This window comes from Lontra canadensis, unplaced genomic scaffold, assembly GCF_010015895.1.
Source record: "Lontra canadensis isolate GAN:19392208 unplaced genomic scaffold, GSC_riverotter_1.0 scaffold50, whole genome shotgun sequence".
In the NCBI taxonomy this organism is placed as follows: Eukaryota; Metazoa; Chordata; class Mammalia; order Carnivora; family Mustelidae; genus Lontra; species Lontra canadensis.
The window spans coordinates 2,059,916-2,086,165 of record NW_022631044.1 but is presented as its reverse complement, the minus strand read 5'-3'; the positions used below and the strand labels follow the sequence as shown (position 1 = coordinate 2,086,165).

The window sequence follows — 26,250 nt, the reverse complement described above, 5'->3', positions numbered from 1 at the left end:
TATATATATACAAAATGTTTGTATATAAATAAGTTTTAAACTTGTATTTAATGTTTGTACATAAAGTAACAGCAGTCAAAGAAATATTTGTACATGGCATAATCTCTCAAGGGGGAAATGTTGAAAACATTTGTTTATGTAAATCATTTCTTAAATCCTTTATATAACTTAATATTTCCAATATGTAGTTGACTATAAAATGATATAGGAAAAGACCAAGAAATTGATAGAGGGTTCTCTCCTATATATTAGCAAAACAGGGATCCAAGCAATTTGAGGACTGAGCATCTGTTCTGATTATTCTTTCTTTATCTATGAGGGTGAATTGTGTCATAACAAATAGGTTTTTGTTTTAAATAAATATATGCTATCAGAGTTTGGTATTGTTTATAGTCTGTTGTTAAGAAGGAGCCTCTGTCATATAAGTTAAATTTACATTGAATTGCTGAATCTTGTGATTTCCCCCCCATACTTTATAGAAATGAAGGCAATAGAAAAGAAAATGAAACTCCAAGAAGACGTTCTCATTCCCCCAGTCCTAGACATTCTAGAAGATCAAGCTCAAGTCATAGATTCCGTCGATCTCGAAGCCCTATACGCTATATATACAGACCAAGAAGTCGAAGTCCAAAAATCTGCCATCGTTTCATTTCCAGATACAGATCCAGATCCCGTTCACCATATCGAATGAAAAATCCATTTAGAGGTAGTCCAAAATGCTATCGATCAGTTAGCCCTGAAAGGACATCACGGAGATCAGTGAAATCATCAGGTACACTTATGGTTATGAATAATAATATATACTATAGTATATAACATAATAAATTTACTTATTTTGACTAAACTTTTTAGGGTTTTTTTTTGTGTTTGAATTTTTAAATTCTGTATTTTTAGTAAGTTTGAAAACATGACATAATCTGCTACGGTCAAGATTTAACAAAACTTGGGGTCCCTGGGTGACTCAGTCGTTAAGCATCTCCCTTTGGCTCAGGTCGTGATCCCAGGGTCCTGGGATGGAGCTCCGCATTGGGCTCCCCTGCCCAGCCAGAAGTCTGCTTTTCCCACTCCTGCTTGTGTTCCTCTCTCGCTGTCTCTCTCTCTCTCTCAGATAGATAAATAAAATCTTCTAAAAAAGAAAAGATCTAATAAAAGCTGATGTTTTGAGCTGTTTTTCTTAGCTATTTTAATAAGCTAGAAGTGGAATTTCTATTTTACTGTATTTTAGAATTTTATGTGAAATTGACCCACATCCCAACCTAGTCCATTCTTCTTCCTTTTATTAACTATCAGTAGAAATGTGGAAGATTGTGTGTATCTACCTAAAATCAAATTTAAAAACCACTGATATACCACCATCTTAGTGTGCCCATGAATTAATCTAAAAGTTTTTTTGAAATTTCTCCTATTTTCAGCCTGTGTCTTAATAGTGGTTTAGTGACATTTCTAGAAATAGCTCATATATGTGTTCTCTGAGATCTTTTTAGAAAGGTCTCCAAGACCATAGGGTCTTCCAACTATGTGAAGCTGAGTTTCCTTTATATGTTTCAACCAGAGCAATGTGTCCATCAGATTGGAAGCAGAAGCAGATACGAGAATTCAGGTTTTTGGGTTTTTTTTTTTAAGATTTTATTTTATTTATTTGAGAGAGAGCAAGCACGAGCAGGGGGAAGGGGCAGAGGGAATGGGAGAAGCAGGCTCCCTACTGAGTAGGGAGCCCGATATGGGGCTCAATCCCAGGACACCGGGATTGTGACCTGAGCCAAAGGGAGATGCTTAACTAACTAAGCCACCGAGATGCCCCAAGAATTCAGGTTTTAAGCCCAACATGAAAGTGTATGGGGAAATACACAGTGGTGCTACTCATCTAATTTTTTGTTTGTTTTGGGAATTAAAGTTGTTTTTCATAAAAATGTTATTTATGCTAATACAGGAGCTTATTATTAAATGAATTAGTAAATATTTTAAAAATTCAATTTTAGTTTCTTATGGTAAATATTGGTAAGTCTAACAAAATCTCTTTGGAGCCTTTGGTTTTTATTTTTATTTATTTGTTTATTTATTTATTAAGATTATATTTATTTGACAGAGATCACAAGTAGGCAGAGAGAGGCAGGCAGAGAGAGAGGGGGAAGCAGCTTCCCCATTGAGCAGAGAGCCCAATGTGGGGCTCGATCCCAGGACCCCGGGATCATGACCTGAGCTGAAGGCAAAGGCTTTAACCCACTGAGCCATCCAGGCACCCCTGGAGTCTTCGGTTTTTAAAAGTGAAAATGGATACTGAAAATCAAAAGTTTGAGGACCATTGGTATAAGATAAGATCATGAGTGAAGAATTAAAGACTGAGAATTGTTTTGTGTATATTTGATTCCTGTCTGGCTTGACAGTGGCTCTGTGTGATAAATATTTGGGCAATTAAGGAGTTATTCTTTTTTTAATAATGTGATTTTATATTATAAAATAATGTGGTTTTCATCTTAAGTTCTTTTTGGTTGAAGTTGCATTTATGTCCTTTTTACTAGATAGAAAAAAAGCATTAGAAGATGTAGTACAACGATCTGGGCATGGGCCAGAATTCAATAAACAGAAACATCTTGAAATAGTTGATAAAGGACCTTCACCAGCCCCAAAGCCAAAAATGGGCAGTGGATCAAAGGCATCAGTTAAATCTACAAACCTTGCAAAGAGTGAGGCAAATTTAGGGGGACATTCTATTCGTTACAAAGCCAAGAATATTGAAGATGACACCTTACCAGAATGTAAACCAGTGTCTGAAAAACCTGTTTCTCTCCAGCGTAAGGTCAGTAGTTTGTTAATGTAAGTGTGTACATACATGTGTCATTATGATACAAAAAAGTTGTTTGAATTTTTTATTTTCATATTTTAAAAGTTTGAAATCGTAACTTGTTGAATTATGTTGATTTGGAATATTTTATTGATTGCGCTTATGGATTTAGAAAAAGTCCATTAAGTCAAAATCTTGTAGCTTACAAATCCTAGCAGTTTGGCGTTCGATGTATCAAAAGTGAGAACATTCTGATGGTTTGTTTTTGGTTAACCACACAGGCAGGTTGTTGTGATGAGTTTGCTATCTGGTGGGGGAAGTGAATGTAATCACACCAGCAACATTAATCTTTGTCAGTAAGCTGTAATAGTGAGTCTCTTCTGAGAATTGATCATTTTTAATCTACTTTTTACTTTTTTGCAGTATAGTTCAGAAGTCAAATACTCTCTTGTCCAGTATAGAATAGCCTATTTTCTAGTACTGATTTATTAATATATTTTGACTGTAACCTGCTAGTTAAAATACTGAGAGGTATTGTTCTACATAAAGCATCTTGAGAACATTAGAACAGTTGCCAGTGTTTAAGCAGATTATCAGATGTTTAATGTAATATTAACAAGTCTTCAGGTATTTAGGTATACATTACTCTTAACCATTGTCTAAATATTTTCAACAGCTATAAATCCTTGCCTTTAAAGAGCTTATTTTTAGATGGATAGACTTAAAATAATCAACACGTAATTACGCAGTTTTGAAGAGTGTTAGGAAGAAATTTTAGTACAGAGAAGATTTTGAAGAGGCTAAATTAATCTATACTATTCATTTGTTTCAAAACTCTAGATGGTGGCAGTGGGACTTTTCTTTTAAGTCAGTTTTTAATACAGTTGATAAATTTGGTATTACAGGAAATTTGGATTTTATACATGCTATATATAAGTTTTAAAAATCGCATACCTCTAGATATCATTGCAGCTTATAAAACACAAAGTGCACAAAGCTATAGTTTTATCTTTCTTAGTGATGGGCCATGTAGATTCATGTAGAAAAATATTCTTCAGTAGTTTTGGACCATTCCATAGGTCTTGTTTGTTACAGAATGCTTCTAAACAGAAAAGAGCATCTATAATTGTGTTACCAATAAGCTCTGATCACTGTTAGGGTCGAATGGTAAAATATAAAACCTATCTTTTACTATTTTATTTAGCATTTAAAAATTTTTTTAATTGTGCTAAAATATTTAGAGAAGGCTATTTAAAGGACGTAGCTTAATGGCAGAAATTATATTGGGAATTATTATTTTTGTATTTCATGGCTTAATTTGGTTTATTTTTAATTTCCGTTCATTCAAAAATAGCTTCGGAAGGACCAATCTTCACATTATGGTTCAGTTCTTCTTATATCTGAATTACCAGAGGATGGCTGCACTGAAGAAGATATTAGAAAAATATTTCAACCATTTGGAAAAGTTAATGATGTCCTCGTTGTTCCTTACAGGAAAGAAGTGAGTCAGTCACTCTGTTCTAAAAATACATACAAAGTTACTACATTATAAAGTCTGGTTATTACTTTATGAAGATCTTTTAGCACTTTTTACTACATATGTAATTGTTAATTGAGAGTTAATGTAAATGCTTGGATTCCAGTGAACAAGGTCCCTAAATACCATTTTATATCTTTTAGAACAGGAATTGGCATACTTTTTCTGTAAAGGACCAGATAGTAAATACTTTAGGCTTTGTATGCCATAGGATTGCAGCTATTCAATTCTGCCATTGTAGTACAAAGGCAGCCAAAAATGTACTAATGAATGGGTATGGCCGTGTTCAAAAAAACCATTTGCAAAAACAGGTGGCAGGTTATAGTTTGCTTTCCAATTCTTTAGCATACTGGTTAAGATGATGCTAAAAAATGATTTTGTTGTACAGTATTTTTTACATGTGGGTTATATATAGTCCTGTAACTCAACACGGTAAAGTTCATCAGAATTATGAACAACTCCATACTAAGAAAAAGATAAAATTGTGAGACGAAACAGGGGAATGTAGTTGGTAGTGTTCTTTATTTCAGTAAGCCTTAAAAATGTCAGGCTTACAGCAACTAAGGCCAAATCCTGTCTTTTCTCCATTTATTCCATGAGCCCTGCCTTCCTATTTCTCATTGTTCCATGAGCCTGCCATGGACCCTTGTTTCCCCTCTTCTTATCTTGGTAATGGTACAGAAATTCTGTAAGGTTAAATGTCCATTTCATGTATGAAAACTAACCCTAGAGATCAAGTGACAACGTAGCAAAACAAAAAGATGTAAAAGGAACCAGGACTTGAGGTAATTTCATAGTTTTATGTTCCATAAAAAGTACTGAGGCATGCAGAGTTTTGAGTTAGATTTTTGACTAAAAATGTAATACGTTTTATTTAGGCTTACTTGGAAATGGAATTTAGAGAGGCAGTTACTGCAGTCATGAAGTACACTGAAACAACACCTCTTCTTATAAAAGGGAAAAATGTGAAAATATGTGTTCCAGGAAAGAAAAAACAGGTAAACTGGATTTAGATCAAATGTGTCTCATTATTGTTAATTAAGTTTGACTTTATAAAGTATGATACATATAGAAAAATGCATAGAACATAAATGTTCACTCAGTAGATTGTGTGCATGTGGATTGAAATACGTTGAAATTAACAACTTTATATCTACATAAATAGCACTACAAACAATGTTAAATGGCAAGCACTGTAGACTAGCAGAAAATGCTTAACAAAATTAGCAAACATCTCTGAAACCTACCTAGGTCACAAAAAAACATTGAGAACATCCTGGAAGCCCCTTGCATATTTCTTCTGAATCCTTATACCCTCCATTCTGCCCAAAAGTAACCCCTAACTTGATTTCTAATACCATAGTTGAGTTTTGCCTGTTTGGAACTTTAAATAAACAATTACAATGTATATATTCTTTTGGACCTTTTGCTTCCTTAGAAATATTACTGTTTATTAATTTAGTCTTTCTAGATCATTTTTTATGGTTTAGTTTATAAATTTATTGATGTCTACAGAAGTACTTAAATATCAGTAAGTTTTACTTTGTGTATGAGTGTTCTTTTCAGGTAATTATTGTATTTGCTGAAGAATGTCTACTCTAAAGGGGTTTTGTAGTATACTTTTTTTTTTTTTGACAGAGATCAAGTAGGCAGAGAGGCAGGCAGAGAGAGAGAGAGAGAGAGAGAGAGAGGAGGAAGCAGGCTCCCTGCTGAGCAGAGAGCCCAGTGTGGGGCTCGATCCCAGGACCCTGGGATCATGACCTGAGCCGAAGGCAGAGGCTTTAACCCACTGAGCCACCCAGGCGCCCCTGTAGTATACATTTATTCAGTCAGCAATTTGATTTGGAGATCTAACCATGTTTGTACATACAGATTTTCCTCTTCCTTCCTAACTCCTCTGTGGTATCACTTTGTATGAACATACCACAGTTATTTTACCAGTTCCGTATGGATGTGATATTTAGGTTATTTCTAATTTTTCACTACTATGTTAATTTCCTTGTATATGGCTTTTACAGGCCTTATGCATTTATGGTACTATTTTTAAAGTGATATCTATAGTGGAATTGCTGGGTTGCAGAACATGCAATAATACCAGATCTCCTGTTAAATAGCTATAAGAATGTAGTCTGATAATAATGAGAGGACTGGTGTTTCTGTGTTATCCACAATATCTAAGTATTTGCAGTTTAAAAATCCAGTATGTAAAATACGTTATCAAGCTTTAATTTGCATTTTCCTGATTATTATTAAACTTCAGTATCTTAATATAATAGCTATTACTGCATTAATGAGTTGTATAAAGCTTTTCCCATCTTTCTGTTGGGTTATTTGCCTTTTTAAAAAAGCTTAATTTGAAGGTGTTCATGATTTTGGATACCAATTTTATATTACTTATGAGAAATATTTTCTTCCAGTATGTTGTTTATATGTATATCCATATATAAAGTTTTTGATTTCAGTGTATTCAAGTTGTTTTTTTCCTCTCTTAATGGCTTCTGCTTTTTTTTCTTTTGTCTTTAGAAGACCTTCTCTATACCAGTGCCAAAAAGATATAATTCCATTATTATTTTAATCTATAAGTTGTGGTTAATGTGTTATTGGGATCAATACTATTTCTAAAATGGATAACCAACTAGTGCAACACCATTTATACCTAATTGGTTCTTCCCCATTGATTTCAGAAGCTATCTTTATGTGTATAAATTACCCTATACACATAGATCTCTATCAGACTATTGTTAGATCAGTCTGTTTATTTCTATTATAATACTATGTAATTTCAGTTCTTATGCTATTATAATTTTACATAATTACCTATTTTTCCAGTAGAATTCTTTTTCTTTGTTCTTTATTTAAAATTTATTTTGAAAAAATAAAATTTATTTGGGGCATCTGGGTGTTTCAGTTGGTTAAGCATCCAACTCTCGGTTTTGGCTCAGGTTCTGATCTCAGGGTCCTGAAATTGAGCCCCACCTTGGGCTCCATGTTCAGCGTGAAGTCTGCTTGGAATTCTTTCCTATTCCCTTCCCCCACCCGTGCTCCTCTTCTGCTCATGCTCTCGTGTACACACACACATGCATTATCTCTCTATCTATAAATTTATTTATCTATAAGTAGATAAAATCTTTTTTAAAAATTTTATTTTGGTTAATCTTGAACATTTTCTCCTGTTGGTTTTAGAATCTATTTAAGTTCTCTGAAAAATCTTATTGGGAGTTTAATATTGTATTTGTATTTATGATTTATAATACTCTTTCTGTTCAGAAGCAGGGATTGTCTCCATTTATTTAGATTTCATTTAGTGTCTTTTCATAATGTTCTTTTGTAATGTTTCCATAGTGTACATTTTAGAGGTGATGTTAAGTTTATTTCTTACTGATATATTTATTTGTGTATATCATAATTACTACTTAAATCGCTATTCCATAAAGGATCTATATTTTTTATTTCATTTATGTTCTCTGGTTAGTTACTACTAGAGTAACCCATGACCCTAGGTTACATCTGTTACATGCCATCTATTTATTTCCATTGTCCTGATTTGAATAATAAGTTTTATGGTAACCCTAGTTATTAACAATTTTATCACTTAGGATTTCTTATCTTTTCAACTAACAGAAACTTCACCAATGGTTTATGAAAGGAATAAGAGGTTTATTTATATCGTAATAGAAAATCTAGAGGTAGGTGGCCCATGGCTGGTGAAGCAGCTCCATAATATCAGGAACCCAGGCTTTTTGTTTTTTTGATTCACCACCTTTATGTACTTTTTACCCTCAGTTGTAAGATGGTTGCTGTACCTTCTGGCATCATTTTTATCTTCCTAGCAGAAGGAAAAGAATAAAGGAAATAAAAGCAAAAGGAATTTTGATTTTTTTAAAAAGATTTTTTATTTATTTTTTTGTGGAAGAATGAGTTCCTCAGCAACTTTTACCTACATTTGATTTACCAGAACAGTGACATACAACCTTCTCTAGTTGCAGAGGAGGTTAGGGAGAAGCAAGAATTTGAATGTATAATTTAAGAATGTAAGCTTTATCCTGTAGACAGTTAAATTTTATTCAAGGTTTTGAACAGAGTTATGATGCAAAATGGATAGATTAAATAGATTCATTTGGGAGTGAGCTGCAGAATGAATTAGGCAAATGACAGGAAGGCAAAGAAAGCAAGCTTAGCAGAGTGATTAAAGGGGAGAAGAGAAAAAAAAAACAACAACACAATGAAGTCCATTTAGAAGACTCATCTAGCCAGCCAGCTTATTGTAATGATAGTAATGGTTTCAGATAGGTTAGTATACTTGAGATAGGAAGGAGAAATAATAGCTTAAACCAGTTACTTTCAAGCAAGACCTGGCTGATAATTAAATTTTGGAACCGGGGAGAAAGTCATTCTTTTTTAATACTGAAAAGTTTAATCTGGGAAGATGGATGGATAAGGATACATCTAGATTATTAGAATATTTCAGTCAGATTAAAATAATTCTCTTTGATAACGTTTTGGTAAGGTAGCAACAGAAGTCTAGAAAGAGCCAGCCATATTTACTATTCTGATTTTCATAGTAATGAACAGGGGAAGCTGTCAGCCTATAATCTAGAAAACATGCCATCTATGTGTCAAAAATTTGATATTCTTCAACTAAATATAGTTTGGATGGGGCTAACTCATGACTCCTCTGTTGTAATCAAGTAGCCTCTCTAGGGACTGATTGGAGGAGAACCCATAGAGAACTCCAGCCATAGCTGTTTAAGATTGGAAGTGTACAGATAACCTTAGCCTCTTATTACAGGGGGAAGACATTAGATTTCCTTGCCAGAGGAAGCCAAAAATAAGCTGGGAACCCAGACTAGGAACAAAGGCAGTGCTGTAGCTTTCGTGGCCCAGATCTTAATTTTGGCACGAATAGTCAAACTAAGACAAAACGTTTCTGCCCATATTTGATACTTCATGTTAGGACTGTCTTTGACTCTGGCTTTGATTCAAAGTATAGTCTCTCCATTTGGCTGTTTCTTCAAATCAATAAAGAAATGTTACAGAAAAGGTGAAAATTGCCCACATCCCTGTATTTAAACCTGAAGGATTAAAATATGAATCTGCACAACTCTAACAAACTGAATTACCTTTTCTTTAATTATAAGCCAGTATAAACCTCAATTCTTAGTACTGATTTTTAGCCATTTTTGAGCTACCTTCGCTACCACCACTACCAAGAATCTGATGAAAGCAAGCGTTTTTTTTTTCCCCATAGAAATGGACAGTAGTCCATACTCCCAAAATTTTCTTTAATGGAGCAGGACACTTGATCTACAAAAGAGTATCAGATTTTCTGTTGAAACTGTGAAATAGTGCTGCAGCTCAGCTCTACAAAAACAAAATGAAAACAACACTTTTAAAATTTTAATTTGGTATTTTCAGCAAGATTCATGGCAACATTATATCTGAAAGCCAGAGTAGACAGCTAAGATCCAAGAAGATTGCATGGAAATGAAAACAATGCTGGGAAACAGTTATCAGTGGTTTGAACATTATAGAAAAATCTAATGAGTAACGAGGAAATAAAACCAGAGAATTCATCGGATGAGAGTTTAATTTCATTTTAACTGAAAACCTTTCTTAAAAATCTGTTACATACGTCAGGCATTGTGGTATCTGCAGTAGATAGAGTGATGAGCAGGACAGATGGGCTCTCATTCTTGGAGCTTATGGTCTATTAGTGATAAAGAGGAAAGACTTGGTGTATATATTTGGGAGACCCCATTTGCATATAACTGAAATTCCACAAAGTGGACACCACTTTAATACTGTTGAAGATTTTTAATTTTATAATTATGCAGGGGCAGCCTGTAGTGACTCAGGCAGAATCAGTTTAAGTATGAAAAGGAATAGTCTAGTCTTAGCAGAGGAACACATTCTCAAGGTTAAATGGAAGAAAGATCAGTTCTTTGTAATTCATTAATTCCATCTTTTACTATTGATCTACATTTTCTTATCACTGTCTTTAAAAACATTTCGAATAATACCATGACATTTCAGGATCTAATTGCTATTACCCTGGCCCAGTCTGTCACCACTTTTTCTTTGTTACTACAGTAGCATCATGACAATATTTTCCTTCTCTCCTTGCCTTTTCACTCACCTTGACTGGTTTTCAAAATAGAACCAGATTGATCTTGTCATTCCTAGACTCAGAACCTTTCATTACACTCAAGAGGAAAAGCCAGTACTCAAAATGGCTTATGATTTTACACCACCATTCCACCCACACTCTACCCCGTAACCACCACATACCTATTCTCTCCTCTATTTCCTACCCAAGCATCCTTTGTACTTTTTTTTTTTTTTCTTAAAGATTTTATTTGTTTATTTGACAGAGAGGGAGAGAGAGATCACAAGTAGGCAGAGAGGCAGGCGGGTTGGGGAGGGTGGGGAAGCAGGCTTCCCACTGAAAGAGAGCCTGATTCGGGGCTCCATCTCAGCACCCTGAGATCATGACCTGAGCGGAGGTTGAGGCTTAACCCACTGAGCCACCCAGGTGCCCCGCATCCTTTGTACTTCCTAAACAAGCTAATAGGCATGGATCTCATTAAGTCTTCTGTAGTTGCTGTTCCTTCTGTCTGGAATGCTCTCAACACAGGGAATGATTTGATTTGCTCTCTTACCTCTTTTAGCTGTTTGCTCATATATCACCTTTTCAGTGAGACTTGTATAACAGACTTACTGATAGTTGCTCCTCATTCCCCAACAAGAGCACTTCAGTTTCCTTTCTCTTTTCGTTTTTTCCATAGTACTTGTTGCTAACAGACATAGTATGTATGTATTTTTAAATTTCCTTGAGGTCTTTCTTTCCTTACCCCTTGAAATTAATTATTTATTTACTGAAATAATTATTATTATTATTACATTATTTAATTATATATAATTATATATAATTACTTATATTAATTATATTTATTATATATAATTAATATAATTATATATAATAATAATTATTATTTATTTACTGCTCCTCTCAAGTGCCTAAAATTGTGCTTGACAATTGGTGAATAGTCAGTAAATATATGTCAGATTGTTCTGAATCTCATAATAATGTTTTTTATTGTATTTCTTTATGCTTGTGTTTTCTAAAGTGCCCTTTATAATTGGGGAAGAAACTAAGATTTTCTTTTTCAAAATCTTTTTCTTTCATAGAACAAAGAGTTGAAGAAAAAGACCTCAGATTCAAAGAAAGCATCTGCAGCTTCTTTAAAGTAAGTAATTCCATGATTTCATATGCAGGAATGAATGTGCATATGAATTAAAACTGCAAAATTTTTATACAACTGCATTTTTAATGTATTTTATTATCCTGACTCCAGTTTAAATGGACTCCAGCTTTAACTCAGTTGTTTAAATTGAATTAAATTAAACTTTATTCTTTAAAATTTTAATTTAAGTAAGCTCGCACCCAACATGGGGCTTGAACTCATTACCCTGAGATGAGGAGTTTCATGCCCTACATACTGATCCGGGCAGGCATCTCTAAGCCTTTTTAGACTTAAGCTTTTGCATCTTTAGAAGTTTTAGAACTTAGAATTTCAATCTTTGCCTAATTTTTTCTTCTTTCAAATAGAAAAGATATAGATGCTTCCAAAGCTGTTGAAACTGTGACTTCAGCTTCTGCCAGTAAGTTGTTACTTTTAATACTCCTCCAAATAAGTATATTTTGTCAGTTTACTAGAAACCCTTTGCAAGATGATGCTAGGAAACCATTATTGTGCTTTAATAGAGGGGAACAATATTGGTATCTATATTAAGCTAGAAGACTCAGTGAGATAGTATATGTAAAATACCTATCATAGTTCAATAGGTAATCTCTGTTAAGGTTAATTTTGTCATACTTCCATCCCCTACCAGTAAGACAAAACATAAAAAAACAAAGCCTGTTAAGGTTGCTTGTTTAGTCTCCTTTTATTTTTAAAGTTTGCTGAGAGCCAAAAGGTAAACAAAGAAGATCAAACAGAAACACTCATGTGTTAAAGTTGTTTCTTTATACTCAGGAAAACATTGTGGGTCTTTATTATGAATCTAGCTAAGTGAACTTCTATACAGTTTTAATAAACCGAATTTTCTCTTTCCATTTAGGGTTGGAAAGAAGTTACTGCAAAACAGATACTCTTAAGTTTAAGAAGAGATAGCTTGATAGTGAAGGATGAGACAGAAAAGCTAAAATAAAGTAGATATAAACTATATTTAGAAAGTTAAATTGTTTTGTATGTTCTCTTTTGGAAAGACAGGTGTATAGTGAGTTCTGGATTTCTATTCAGCAATCCGTGTGTGTGTGTGTGTGTGTGTGTGTGTATGGGGAAGGAGGGATAGAAGTTAGGGAGATGATACAACAAAGGTAACAGAATTGGGGAATCACTTCATAGAAGTTTTTGAATCATGCTAGGAAGTTTTTGAATTTGACTTCATTAATAGCATTTCTCAAAATATGTGTGTGAGAGACTAATTCCTGAAAGATGTTTTGGATCAGATGTGTATTACAGCTTCTTTTTCTTTTTTTTTCTTTAAAAAAAAATCCCCAGAACACATTTCCATTATGAAGTCCTGAAGGAGAGAAACCTATTTAGCTTTATGTAACTCATTATTCATGAAGCTTAGCTTAGGGTGCTTGCCATTTTTCCTTTGTAGGACCTAGTAACCGTACAGACTCTGGGAAATTGCCATCGGGAGCAAAGAACCATTAATTGTTTAGGATTCTTATGTAGATTGGACAAAGGGAGAGTGAAAAATCCTGTTGAAGCAGCTCTTTCTGCCTATGGGTCCTGACCCCAATGCTTGAATAAAACCCCCTTTTTGCACCAAAAAAGAAAAGAAAAAAGAAAAATCTTATTGGGAAAACACAGTTGATGTTCACTTTAAAGTAATAGGGACCGAATATAAAAATGTTAATTGGTGTGAGAAGGTAAAATCTGAATGTTTATTCTATAGAATGTTCTAGTGGATAAAATATAAAATTAAAACAATTTAAAATTTTCAACGTTTCATGCCAGGTAGTTTTTACTAGAAGAGTGTGGTGATACTGATTATATATATGTAACAGGAAAACTTAGATGCAGTGATTTCTTTGAGAAAAACCATGAACTCAGATTTCAGCATTGATGAATTTCAGATCTCAAAGACTTACCTAGTGGAGATATCCTTAGGTCAGCCAGTCAATGGATTTGAAAGTGGGATACTTCAGAAATTGTTAAGTTTAAGGTCTAGATTTTGGGAGTGGGCCTAACATAATAAAAGCAATGAGTAAGGGAGAAGCACTTCAAGGCAAATATGCCCTCCCTTCTAATAGAAGTGTAGAAAGACAGGATAGGCTGGTGAATAGGGTGGAGAAAGTGTCCGGTAAGAAAGGAAAGGGTGGGGGCACCTGGGTGGCTCAGTGGGTTAAAGCCTCTGCTTTCGGCTCAGGTCATGATCTTAGGATCCTGGGATCGAGCTTCGGGCTCTCTGCTCGGCAAGGAGCCTGCTTCCTCCTCTCTCCCTCTCTGCCTGCCTCTCTGCCTACTTGTGATCTATGTCTGTCAAATAAATAAATAAAATCTTTTTAAAAAAAAAAAAAAAGAAAGGAAAGGGTGCATGGTTTCTTTTTTGAGATCAGCAATGTGAGATTGAATAGTGACAAGTCAGTTAGGGTAGTTTTAATTTATTTTTTAGAGAGAGGGAGAGTGCGCACACATGGGTGCCCACGACCTAGCAAGAAAAAGGAGGGATAGAGGGGAAGGGAGGCTGAAGTGGACTCCACACGGAGAGTGTGGAGCCCAGCATGGGGCTTGATCTTGGGACTCTGAGATCACAACATGAGTGGAAATCAAGAGTCAGACACTCAGCCGACTGAGGCACTTAGGTTCCCCTAATTAGGTAGTTTTAAAGACTTTAGCTATATGCACAGATAAGCAAGGATGAAGAGAAGTGCATGAAGGAGGCAAAAGTATAATTTGATCAAAAAGAGAAACTTTAGGACTGTTACCTATCACTAGTTAAAAAGAAAGAATACTGAGCATCTACTATATCCTCATAACTGGATGTACTTTTTAAAGTGTTAGGATACATCAGTAAACCAGTAGGCAAGATCTCTATATCCAAGTAGCTTATATACTAATTTGAGGTGACATGGTATATAGTAAATAACATGTTTTATAAAGTGAAAAGTGTTATAACAGGAGAAAGGAGATACAGGGTTAGTTTGGAGTTTGAATTTACTATTTAGAATAAAATAATGATTTGTTAAAAAGAAGAGTCTCCTAAGGGGCCTAATCTATGCCAGATGACAGAAAACAAGGGGAAGAAACTTGCCATTGGTTACACTAATACTAGGAAATTTACGTTATCTTTCTTAATCTTTTAAATTACCTCATTTTGTAGATGAGAAAACAGATTCAGAGATTAATAACATACTCAAGGTTAAATGACTTCCTTGGAGTAAGAATTCAGATCTAAAACTATGGTTTCAAAGCTTTTCACCTATCTTAAACTATCTGTCTGAGAATGAAAACTTGTTCTTAATCTCCTTTGATTGCTCTTTTATCTTCCTTTAATGGTTTCCCTAAATGATGGTTCCTCTTATGTCATACTTGTCTTCCTGATTTTATCTTGGTACAGCATTAGGGACCAGTGACATCTTACATACATATACAGACCTCTACTCCCTCAAGTTTACTCCTCTTATTTTCTTATGTTACCTAACAGTCAGTCACCAGTCATCATCCAATGTAGAAATTGTAAGTAATCCTTTCCCTGGCTTTTCTCTTCTGTCCTATCCAGTTCATATTTAAATAACATCCTTCCTCTTTTCATCCATTCAGTGGCTGATTCAAATAGTTCTCTTTCAGATCTACCTTAGGCTATGTCTTTTGCTTTTCTTTCATCACACCGTTAATTGTTTTAATTGATTTATGTTTGAATTTTGAAAATAGCCTCCTGACTGGTATTTTTACCAGCTTCATTATTCACACTGATCTCTTTATGGCAGATCTGATCATTCTGCTCTTAGTGACCCATAGGAGAAAGTCCAAATTCTTTAGCATTGAATTAATGACCCTTTACCCTTTGTCCCAGATTCCTTTTTAATGTTTTGTCACCTTTATGCCGTCCATTTGTTTGGAATTGTCTGAATTCCAGTTTACTTCAGTAAGCTCTTACTATGTACCTATTTGGTAGGTGCCAGGCCTTATGCAAGGTATTGATGATAGAATGTCATAAAACTCCTTTTTTGGGGTGGAGTTGGAGCAAATTCTAGTTTATGTTTTAAGGCCCGTCTCAGATATAATTTCTTTGTGATATCTTCCCTGGCTCACTTAGGAACTCCCAGTTCCCTTTTAGTGATACTGAATACATTGAGTCATTTGGTATTAGTAGTTTGCTCAGAAATCTCTCTCTTTCATTTGGCTGGGTAAGGGAATATTTTATTTTTCCATCCCTTAAATGTAGTGTAGGGGTTAGTAAATATTTGTAGGAGGAAGAATACAGGGTGGACTCAAATTAAGTTTGTATTGTTATAACTGAACCCATGGGTAAACATAGCCCAAATTTTCTGATTTGTCATCCTTGGTTTAATTATTTTTCTTTCCATAAGATTTTATTGGTTTCTTTCTTTCTCTCTCTTTTTTTAAATAAATGTATCTTACTCTTTATATTTTCCAATTCCCAGATGAAAATAACTTTCTTTTAGGGAACAAAGCAGATGAACAAATGGAAAAAAAGAGACAAACCAAAAAACAGACTCTTGACTATAAAGAACAAACAGATGGTTACCAGAGGAAAGTTATGTGAGGGGTTAGGTGAAATAGGTGAAGAGGATTAAGAGTATACTTAATCTTATTGAGCACTGAGTAATATATGGAACTTCTGTATTATACACCTGGAACTAATATGACACTGTATGTTAACTACACTGGAATTAAACATTTTTTTTAAAGTGACTTTAAGTCCTTTATTTCTCCATTTAGAGCATTCTGTCCAAATAGTTCCCACGTATGAGTTCCACCAAACCTTTAAGGAATTAATAAATCTAGTTCTATTTCAGCTATTCCATGACATTTAGAGGAAAGGAATATTTTCTTTAAAAAAGGGGGTGGAGAGAATGAAACAGGAAAAAGCAGGTTAATAGGGACATCAGATGCTGACAGAGACACTGTATGCCTCTCAGAAAGGATAAACTAAGAAAATAGTGGCACCAAATGTTATTGAAGATGTGGAGATACTTGTACATTGATGTTGGGAATTTAAAATGGTACAGATAAGAATATTGCAGGTTTGTTTGTTTGTTTTTCCTTCGGTTTATTTATTTAAGTAATCTCTGCCCTCAGTGTGAGGCTCAAACTCATAACCCCAGGATCAAAAGCTGCATGTTTTATCGACTGAGCCAGCCAGGCGCCCTGAGTATTGCAGCTTTTTGTTTTTTGTTTTTTTTAAACAAAACTAAGTGTGTTCTTACCATAGGACCCAGCAATTACGCTCTTTGGGCATTTATCCTAGATGGATGAATTATATTTACACAAAACCTGTTCATGCAAAAACCTCTCTATGCTGTTTTCATCTTTATTTATAGTAGCCAGAAACTGGGAACAAGGCAGATGTGCTTCAGTGGGTGAATGGTTAAACTGTGCTGTATCTGTAGCATGGAATACTACTTGGCAATAAAAAGGCACAAATTATTGATAGATGGAACACTTGGATGGATTGCAGAGGAATTACACTGAATGAAAAAAAATCTCAAAAAAATACAAGCTTTTTTTTATACAGCATTGTTGAAATGATAAGCTATAGAGTTAGAGAATAGACAAGTGGTTGTTGGGTTGAAGAGGAGGGAGACAAGTAGCTGTTGCTGTAAGTGGGTAGTAGGAAGGATCCTTGTGAGGGTGGAGCTATTCTGTATTGTGATCAGTGGTCACAGCAGTCTACACATCTATGATAAAATTTCATAGCACTAACTATACATTAATGAGTATGTAAAACTGCAGAAATGTTGGTAGATTGTATTGGTTTTGTTTGTAACATAGTACGTAGTTACGCTAAATATTACCATTAAGGGAAACAGGGTGAAGCGTATGGTATTCTTCCCAATTATTTCTTACAACCCCTTGTGAATTTACAGTTATCTCAAAACAAGTTAAATGTTTTGAAATGCTGATAAAGTGGTTATAATAAATTAAAGTTGCAGAACAATTTTACTTACGAACATTGATGTAAAACATTTTTTGCTGTAATACTTTTAAGTAAAATTTTAGCATGTAGAGGTGGGGAGCACATTAAGTGGATAGTAATGGTGTGCCCAAGAAGAGATCACATCAGAAATATAAAAGTGTTTCAAAATTTGAAAATCTTGTAAATTCAGTTCACCATATTAAGTAGAGAAAAGGTAAATGCTAAGGATATTAGGTAAAATTCAACATCCATTCCTAGCATCAAAAAAAAAAATTCTTAAAGTAGGTAACTACCTTAATATGATAGTGTGTTTTATATTTATACACACACACACACACACACACACACACACTTTTGCTTATATACATATGAACATATACATCTATCAAGTCAAAAGCCAGCATAGGCTTAATAGTGAGAGTAGTAGAAGTGTTCTCATTAAGGTTAGGGACAAAAGAAGGGATACTCATCATTTATGTGAAGTAGCTTAAATATTGTCCTAAAACTAACAGCCACTTGCCAGTGCAAGTCACAAGGCATAAAAATTGGAAAGTGTGATTCAATATTATTATTTGCAAATATGTATGTATGACGGAAATGTAAGAGAGTCTACTGAAATGCCTTTAAATCTAATTAGCCACCTTAATTTTCTAAATTAATTTAGAGTTTCAGTTGCTTTATTATATAGAAAGAATAACCACTTACATGTAATCTAATAAAATACTCTGTTTAAAATAATAAAAGTGGGGGCGCCTGGGTGGCTCAGTGGGTTAAGCCTCTGCCTTTGGCTCAGGTCATGATCCCAGGGTCCTGGGATCGAGCCCCACATCGGGCTCTCTGCTTGTCGGGGAGCCTGCTTCCTCCTCTCTCTCTGCCTGCCTCTCTGCCTACTTGTGATTTCTGTCAAATAAATAAATAAAATCTTTAAAAAAATAATAAATAATAAAAAGGGTAAAAACTATGAAAATTTTAAGCTACTACTGTAAGGCATAAAGAAATGCTATGTGGAAAACAGCTTATTCCTTGATAGAAAGCTTCTCAATTAGAAAGCTTCTCACCATTGTAATGTGCCTTTTTCTCTTATATTAAGATAAATGTTAGGAACCCAATAAAACTGCCAGTAAGATTCTTTTTTAATTGAGTATAGTTATACAAACAATAAGGTTTTTAAACTGTACAAGTTGATTATAAAGTTTATAAATAAAGAATTAACAGAATAGACAGAAAAATTTTGCAGAGGAAGTGTAATTAGGACAGATGAGCACCAACAGATACTAAAATAAATTACAGAGGTAAAGACTCAGAATACTTCATGTAGTTGTACAGCTAGACAAAAGATCAGTAGGACAGAGAGATTCCAGAGGTAGTTCCTAGAACATATGGAACATCAGTAAATAATTGTGGTAATATGTTAAATTATCAAGGAAAAGATCAATTACTCATTAAATTGCCTTGTCACTTTGTAAAAATAAAACATGTTAATAAAATAAATCACAGCTGGATTGTAATTCACAAAGTGGTAATTAAAAGTACTGAAAGAAAATATGGAGAGTTTTTGTTGGTTTTAATTGCAGAGCAAGGGCATCCTTCCCTTTCAGGAAAATATGTAAAAAGTATTTTTTTTACATTTGTATGTACAATCATACATTGTATGATTATGTAAAAAGTATTTTTACATAAGTATTTTGCATAACTTTTTAAAAAATTGTTACCTCTGTGATATAGATGAATTTTCTTAATATGTAAAGCCCTCTTAATAAATAAGAAAACCTCAACAACCCAAAAGATAAATTGGCAAATATTAAGAATAGTGGATCACAGAGAAAGATTTAGTGTTGAATTAAACATATGAAAGTCAACATAACTTTATTTCTGATTAAAGAAATAAAAATTAATCTGTACCAGTGTCCATCTCAGGTTGGAGTGATTAATAACTTCTCTTATGTACTGTGTGGAAATTGGAAGCCCCACTCTCGTGTACTGTTGATGGGAATATCAGTTGGTACAGTCTTAATGTAGAACAATTTAATATTGTTAAAATTTAAATCTTTTCCTTTCAACTCAGCAATTACATGTCTCAGAATTTACCTATATAGTTCTACAAGCATACAAAGATGAGCGTAAGGATGTTTTTTTACAGTGTTTCTTCGGTCATTGCCAGATTAGCTCTTTCCTAAGTCTAAATGATAGTATTCGTAATGTGTCATTGATAATGTTTTTCTTATTAGCCAAAACTGGACAAGCCAAGACATCTGGAGCCAAAGTCAGTAAGTCTTCAGGTATGTTTTTTACTAGAATTCTAGACATACTAACTTTAAGTTACTTAAGAAGTATATAACAGTTGTCTTGGATTTCATGTGACAAAGTATGTGCTGGGTGTATACTAATTTTTTAAATTTATAGCCATCTAGAAATTCTGAGAAAGGAGACTTAGTAAATAATGCTTCTTCTTTGTAGTAATTATCAAAATAAGATAATTTCTCCTTTCTCTTCTATTGAGGTCTCTCTGTAAACTTTCTTTTATAAAATAGTTCAGATAACAAACAGCAAAATTATATTTTATTTTCAGTTGTTATGGACTTTAGTGGGGTTTTTTGGTTGTTGTTTAACTCACAACCCTGAGATCAAGACCTGAGCTGAGATCAGGAGTTGGATGCTTAACTGACTGAGCCACCCAGATGCCCCTTAAGGGTTTTAAAGTAATTATTTTTTCTCCTTTCTCTAGCATTATCCTTCCTACTTCTCATTTCTGCTAAACGCTGGTTAGTTTAGGGTCATCTTTTTAAGTGGATAGAAATCAATGTATTAAATTATCTTCTCTGTAATAGTAGAAAGGAAGCAGCTTTGCATTGGTAAATACCATTGTTAGTGGCAGATCCAGAATTTTCATAAAGGAGTTTCTTTGAAGCAGTAATCTGAAGGGGTCAGGGGATGCTAGATATCTTGTTTTGAGGATGCATTTATTTAGTAAACAGTTTGATATTACTTTGATAGTAAGTTTATGGGAATTCTGGTAGAGATTTGGGGGGAAATGGGTATTAAAGCTGCTTGGCCACCCCTTAACTGTGCTGGGAAATTAATTCTCCATATTTTTTTCCTTAAGTTCTGGTGCCCAGCTAGAAGTATTAAAGTGAATTGATGTATAATATAGGGATAGTGAAATAAATACTGAAAGGCCCTTTGGGCTCAGCTCATGTGACACAGCAGGGTGTCCAAACTTGGGGTTGACTAAGAAATGACTGGTTAGGTGATACTCTATAAAAGATTGGTATTAATCTTTTTGGGCAAAGGTTAGGGTTTATCTTTGATATAAAGGGTGAATTTGTAAACAGTTCAGTTGATTTTTACATGTTAGTTTTATTTGTGTTATAATTTTTCAAAAGCATAATCATGTTCTTAAAAGGATCCTCTTAAGTAATTAACAGCAGTCGCCACCCTTGTTTACAAATGGGCAAATGTGCACAGAAATTGATTCATGCCCCAAGACTTAACAATATAATTTGGAATTCAGCTTGGATCTACTGGTAATTTGATTCTGAGCTTTTTTTCCTCATAGTGAACCTTGGTAGTTGTTAATGAATCCTAAATTTCAGAGCTAAACCTCTGTTGCTCTCTGAATAGAAAGGGATTTTGCTCTCTGGTGATCTTTTCAGTGACACTTTGATGATCACAGTCTTTATACATTATCTTTAAAAATAAGCAAGAGTAATAGATGCGTATGTACGAAGAAGGGTCAGAGCAATTTAATAGTCCTGTTCACATAGAGCCCAGTAGGAATGAGTCAAAGTAGGCTTTATGTGGCTTAACCATGACGAAGGTGTTCTTGAATGCTTTTCAGTCAGCTGGGAGCCAAGGAAGCTTGGGCTGGGAGACCCTAATTATAACTGTTTATGAAACCATTGAAAGCATTATGGGACTGTTTTTAGATCCTTGCAGTTAGTAATTTTGCTTCTTAGTTGGTCCACACATTCAGAGATTTATTTAACTTGCCTGAATGCTCTTTTTAAGTACCTCTCTGGGGAGGTGAATTCTTACTTTAGTGATACTTTTTTTCTGAAGATATTATTGTTATTGCTTGATTTAGAAAGTGATCTGTGCCCCAAAGATAACATTTTATGTTTTGGATAAAATATGGTTTGTCACTCATATTCTTTATGAGGTTATTTGGGGATTGTTGATACTAGTTAAATAAACCAATTTGACTACAACTTTTGTGATTTAGGGAAATCAGCGGGTTCTGTAAAGTCTGTGGTAACAGTAGCTGCTAAAGGTAAAGCTTCAATCAAAACAGGTAAGACTTTTGGGAAGAAGAGGATTAAGTTTGTTCTTAATCCTCCCTTGAAGAATATAATAAAGATACTATCAAAAGCAAGTTTGAAATTCAAAAGATTTATAGCATTTAATAACATCTTGAAAGGTGTAGTAGATACTTCTTTGATATTTAAAACCTGACACATAATGGGACTACTGTTTTTTGGTATGTTGGTCTTTGACAGTGTGCCACTGCAGATTTTTGCAGAGGAAACATTTTTGACAGCTGTGTAATTATAAATTGTTCTGCTACTGCCCCCTACAAATCTTTATTTTCCTCATTTTTTAGGGCTGTCACTTCATATTACCTTTCCCAGCTTGTAAATTTTTCAGTTTGTTACTCCAAAAAATGTTCTTCTTTCCCTGTTAAAAGAATGTATTTCCTCCATAAAGAAAGAAATGTGACATGTTGAAACTAACATGATCTGTTTATTAATGTGTAGGCTAATTTTGAAAAGCCTTTGTAGAAATTATAAAAAAAACTTTCTGTGTGATTATGACATGCTTCTGCCAAATGGAAGATAAACCTGTGGCCCATTAGTGGCCATCAACAAGATTGTATCATTTTAAATTTTTTTTTTTTGTTTTGTTTTTAATTTATCTATTTATTTGAGACAGAACGCACGAGCAGGAGGTGAGGGAGAAGCTTGTTAGTGGGGATCCCTGTGCGGGGCTCAGTCCCAGAGTCCTGGGATCATGATCTGAGCCAAAGGCAGATACTTAACCAACTCAGCCACCCAGGCACCCCTTTAAATTTGCTTTTAATCTTACTGGTAAACAGATCTAAGTGGAAATAATAAATATATGGAAAAGAAACTGCCTTTATAATGAAGTTGGACCACATTTCTTATATATATGAGTATAAAACATGCTAAACGATTGAATAGATCCTTAGAATAACTGTTCACTTCTACTTTTAAAAGCAAAATCTGGTGGAAAGAAGTCTTTGGAAGTCAAAAAAGCTGGCATTGTCAAAAACAAAGATGCCAATAAACCTGTGATTGTACCAGGTAAGCTCTGAATGCTTTCATTTGTTTAAGTGCTTTCTTTAGATCTCCTTGGTGTACATTTGAGGTATATTTTGAAATTATTGCTTTAAAATCTTCAAATGGATTGTTTTATTGATTTTCAAAGAAAAGCCTGAAATCAGTTCAGTCTAAGGATACTTAGTGACAAAATAAGCTAATTTAAGTTCCTGTTTAGATTCATTAGTTTAATTATATTAGCATGTTTTTCTAGACTATTAAAGCAGACTATTTCATGCAGAAAACTCTGAAATAAAGACCAGTATGGAAGTCAAAGCCACTGAAAATAGTGCTAAGGAAACTATTTCAGGTAGGTCAAAAGTTTTTTTTTTGTTCTCTTATGTTTAAAGATGGAAAATCAAATTTTAAGGAAATAAGATTTTTAATTTTGTGTCATATATACATGTATATTTTTTAAAATATCAGGCTCATACTAATGAAACTTAAAATATGATTCAGGTCACCACCCTCTTGATTTTTCTGAAATTTTGCTCTTAGAAGAAATAAAATGAAATGTTATTTCTGTAGCTATTTCCTTCTTACATTTTGTAGTATTTTGTCATTTGTGTACATTTTCATGCAGCTACTATTTAATCCATTGTGGGAAAAGAGGGATCTTGGTAAATATATCTGCATGAATTCTTACCTTATTTTGTATCTTCAGAAGCTGCTGTGGAGTCCACAGAAAAAGAACTAGTTAACAAGGTCAGTTTTTATATTTTACTTACTATTTAAAAGCTTAGGAAACTTTGACACAATATGTTTTTCTTACTGTAAACCCACTAAAAAATGTACAGGATTTGGCATGGTGAAAAACCTGTCATTTGTGACCTTTTTTTTTTTTTTTTTTTTTTTTTTGAGTTTTATTGTTTCACCTTAAGTTTTTGTTTTTAAATAGAGAGATGGGGAAGGGGCGGAGGGAAAGGGAAGAATCTTAAGCTGGCTCCAGGGTGGATCTCAGGACCCTAAAATCATGGCCTGAGCCTAAGTCCAGGGTTGGATTCTTAACCAATTTGGCCACCCAGACACCCCTGTCATTTGTGACTTTTTAGATAGGGTTTGAGTTGCAGAGTAAGTCATAAAAGTTAAAGTGCAGATTATCAATAAACGTACATGTTTTTGAGGTGTACCTTTTACCAGGAAAAAAAGTTTAGGCCAAAATGGGTTTTTGAGTAGAAAAGCAGGTTGTCAAATTAAAACCAGTAGAATTTTGTGAAATCTGATTTTCTTATTTCTTAGAGGCAGGTGGGAAATAAATTAATATTTAGAATATCAGTTCTCTGTGTTTTTAGAATAGTGAGTAGGATTTGAAGTTTCATTTGAAGGGCAGAAAGTTCACATTACTGTTTTTTTTTGTGGTTCATCTGTGATTTTGACTGTATTAATATCTTGTTAATTTAATTTATATTTTGCTGGTTAAGATTTTGAGATCATTCATGTGCTAAACAGTAAGTTTATTTTTGACTGGTAGATGCATTCTTCAAGTAGTAACTAAGTAGTATGTCTTAACTGTTTTGTTTCAGGAAGAATATTTTAAAGCACAAATAGATTGACTTAAAGCACTTATAAAGGAACCATTTATGAACACAGTTGACATGGTAGTTGAAAATCATTCTCAACTGACTTGTGAAAATTATAACTTCCTGGTTCTCCCCATCCCTATCCCCTACTTTTTTTTTTTTTTCTAAAAGAAAAGTCACAGGTTGTCCAGTTTACTGTAGTACACCTTTGGGGATTTTTCTCATAATTCACTAAAAGGAAAAATTGGCATTGATGAGAGTCCTCTTGAAGAATAGATCTGAAAGAAAAGAAGGCAGAATTGAAAGTATTTACTTTGTAGTGGGAATTGGGTTATAGGGAAAGGTTTCTAAGGCACTAGGGAAACTTTTTAATTTTACCTAAAAGATTATTTTATTCAGCAAGATGAAAAGCTATGTTCTGTTTTGGAGCTTGGGGATGTTAGCATCACATAGCACAGGAATGGCAGCCGTGCATGAAGGAGTTGTTGTCAGAGACAAACTGGTGTTTTTAAACTTGCACTTTAAAAATAAATAAACTTGCATTTTTATTTTTATTATTTTATTTTTACTTTTTTAAAAGATTTTTGTAAATAATCTCCTTACCTAGTTGTGGGGCTTGAACTCATACCAAGATCAAGAGTCGCATGCATCCCTGATTGAGCCAGCCAGGTGCCCCCTTAAACTTGTGTTTTTAAGCAGTGGTTGAAAAAGAGAACGAAAAGCCTTGATATGACTGAAATAATGCTGTGTACTTGAAGAGAGGAAATTTGCATTTTCTTTTGTTTTGAGGTTCAGACCGGCCTTCTTAATTGATAAGGTTTAGTATTAAATGCAGTTTAAATACTAACATACCATGATCTGCCGCATAAACTTAAGTAAATATAAAAGCAGTTAAAGAAATTTGAATGTCAACTCTTAAATTTGTTTTGAAGGAAACAGAGGAAATGTGTGTGGTACTTATTTCTAATTTGCCTAATAAAGGATATTCTATAGAAGAAGTTTACAACCTAGTAAAACCATTTGGTGGTTTAAAGGATATTTTGATTTTATCATCTCATAAAAAGGTAAGCGTTGATAATAGCTGTTCATATTGTCTGAAGCACATTTTGAAAAACATTAAGTTCAAAAAACTAAAAAGAAAGGTTTTTTAAAAGGAGCACCTCAAAATAATTAAGCCACTCAAGCTAAGGGATTTTTAAAATATAAAACATCCCATATTTTAGTGTTATTCTGATCTGACCTAGTTTTAACTATGGGGAGGTTGGCTTGCTAAATGTGTCAAAATTTTGCTCAGAATTTTAGTCTAAAGAAATGTTTTATATCTTCAGTATGTTAATACAGAGTTTTATAACAACTTAGAAGCTTTGTAGCGCTTTTTTATTAGTATTCCTTCTGTTTTACCAATTGCACTCAAGTGGGAAGTAACCATTCTCAGGTAGAGATGTTGTCAGTACTTAGAATAACCTAGGTTATCTGTGTGTTTTACGTGTTCAGTAATAAGTACATACTGCTTTTGTAATTAAAACAAACAAACACTATATTAATACAAACAACTTGTGGAAGGTATCTTATAGGGAGTGAGATTTCAGGAAAGTTTAAATAATGGGACCACCATTCCGGTGGCCCATAGTAGTGTTCTTACATTAGAAAGGAATTGGGGATCACTAGAGAGCATTGAGTGGGATATATGTTTGCTGGTAGCCAGAGCCAGTGTGCTTCAGAAAACAGAGTAGAAGAAGAGAGTGAATATGAGTGAGTTAAATGCAGTTTCACATAATGTTAAAAGTAGATTATTTGAATGGTTGCATGACTTCATAAATTACTAAAAAACCAATGAATTCTACACCTATACTGGTGAACTTTATGATATGTAAATTATATTTCATTAAAGCTGTT

At 33.9% G+C, this 26,250-nt stretch overlaps 1 protein-coding gene across 6 annotated transcripts in view; it reads left to right on the top strand.

Annotated features, from left to right (window-relative positions):
• ZNF638 (zinc finger protein 638) overlaps window positions 1–26,250 on the top strand; it is an 80,387-nt gene that overhangs the window by 27,712 nt on the left and 26,425 nt on the right. For all 6 annotated transcript variants that reach the window (XM_032873671.1, XM_032873674.1, XM_032873670.1 and 3 more), the window contains 12 exons: window positions 480–772; window positions 2,520–2,797; window positions 4,137–4,283; window positions 5,198–5,317; window positions 11,508–11,566; window positions 11,929–11,981; window positions 19,727–19,777; window positions 21,721–21,789; window positions 22,733–22,819; window positions 23,076–23,144; window positions 23,499–23,539; window positions 25,287–25,418. In XM_032873671.1, the coding sequence (XP_032729562.1) occupies window positions 480–772; window positions 2,520–2,797; window positions 4,137–4,283; window positions 5,198–5,317; window positions 11,508–11,566; window positions 11,929–11,981; window positions 19,727–19,777; window positions 21,721–21,789; window positions 22,733–22,819; window positions 23,076–23,144; window positions 23,499–23,539; window positions 25,287–25,418 (1,399 nt within the window). The remainder of the gene's footprint in view (window positions 1–479; window positions 773–2,519; window positions 2,798–4,136; window positions 4,284–5,197; window positions 5,318–11,507; window positions 11,567–11,928; window positions 11,982–19,726; window positions 19,778–21,720; window positions 21,790–22,732; window positions 22,820–23,075; window positions 23,145–23,498; window positions 23,540–25,286; window positions 25,419–26,250) is intronic.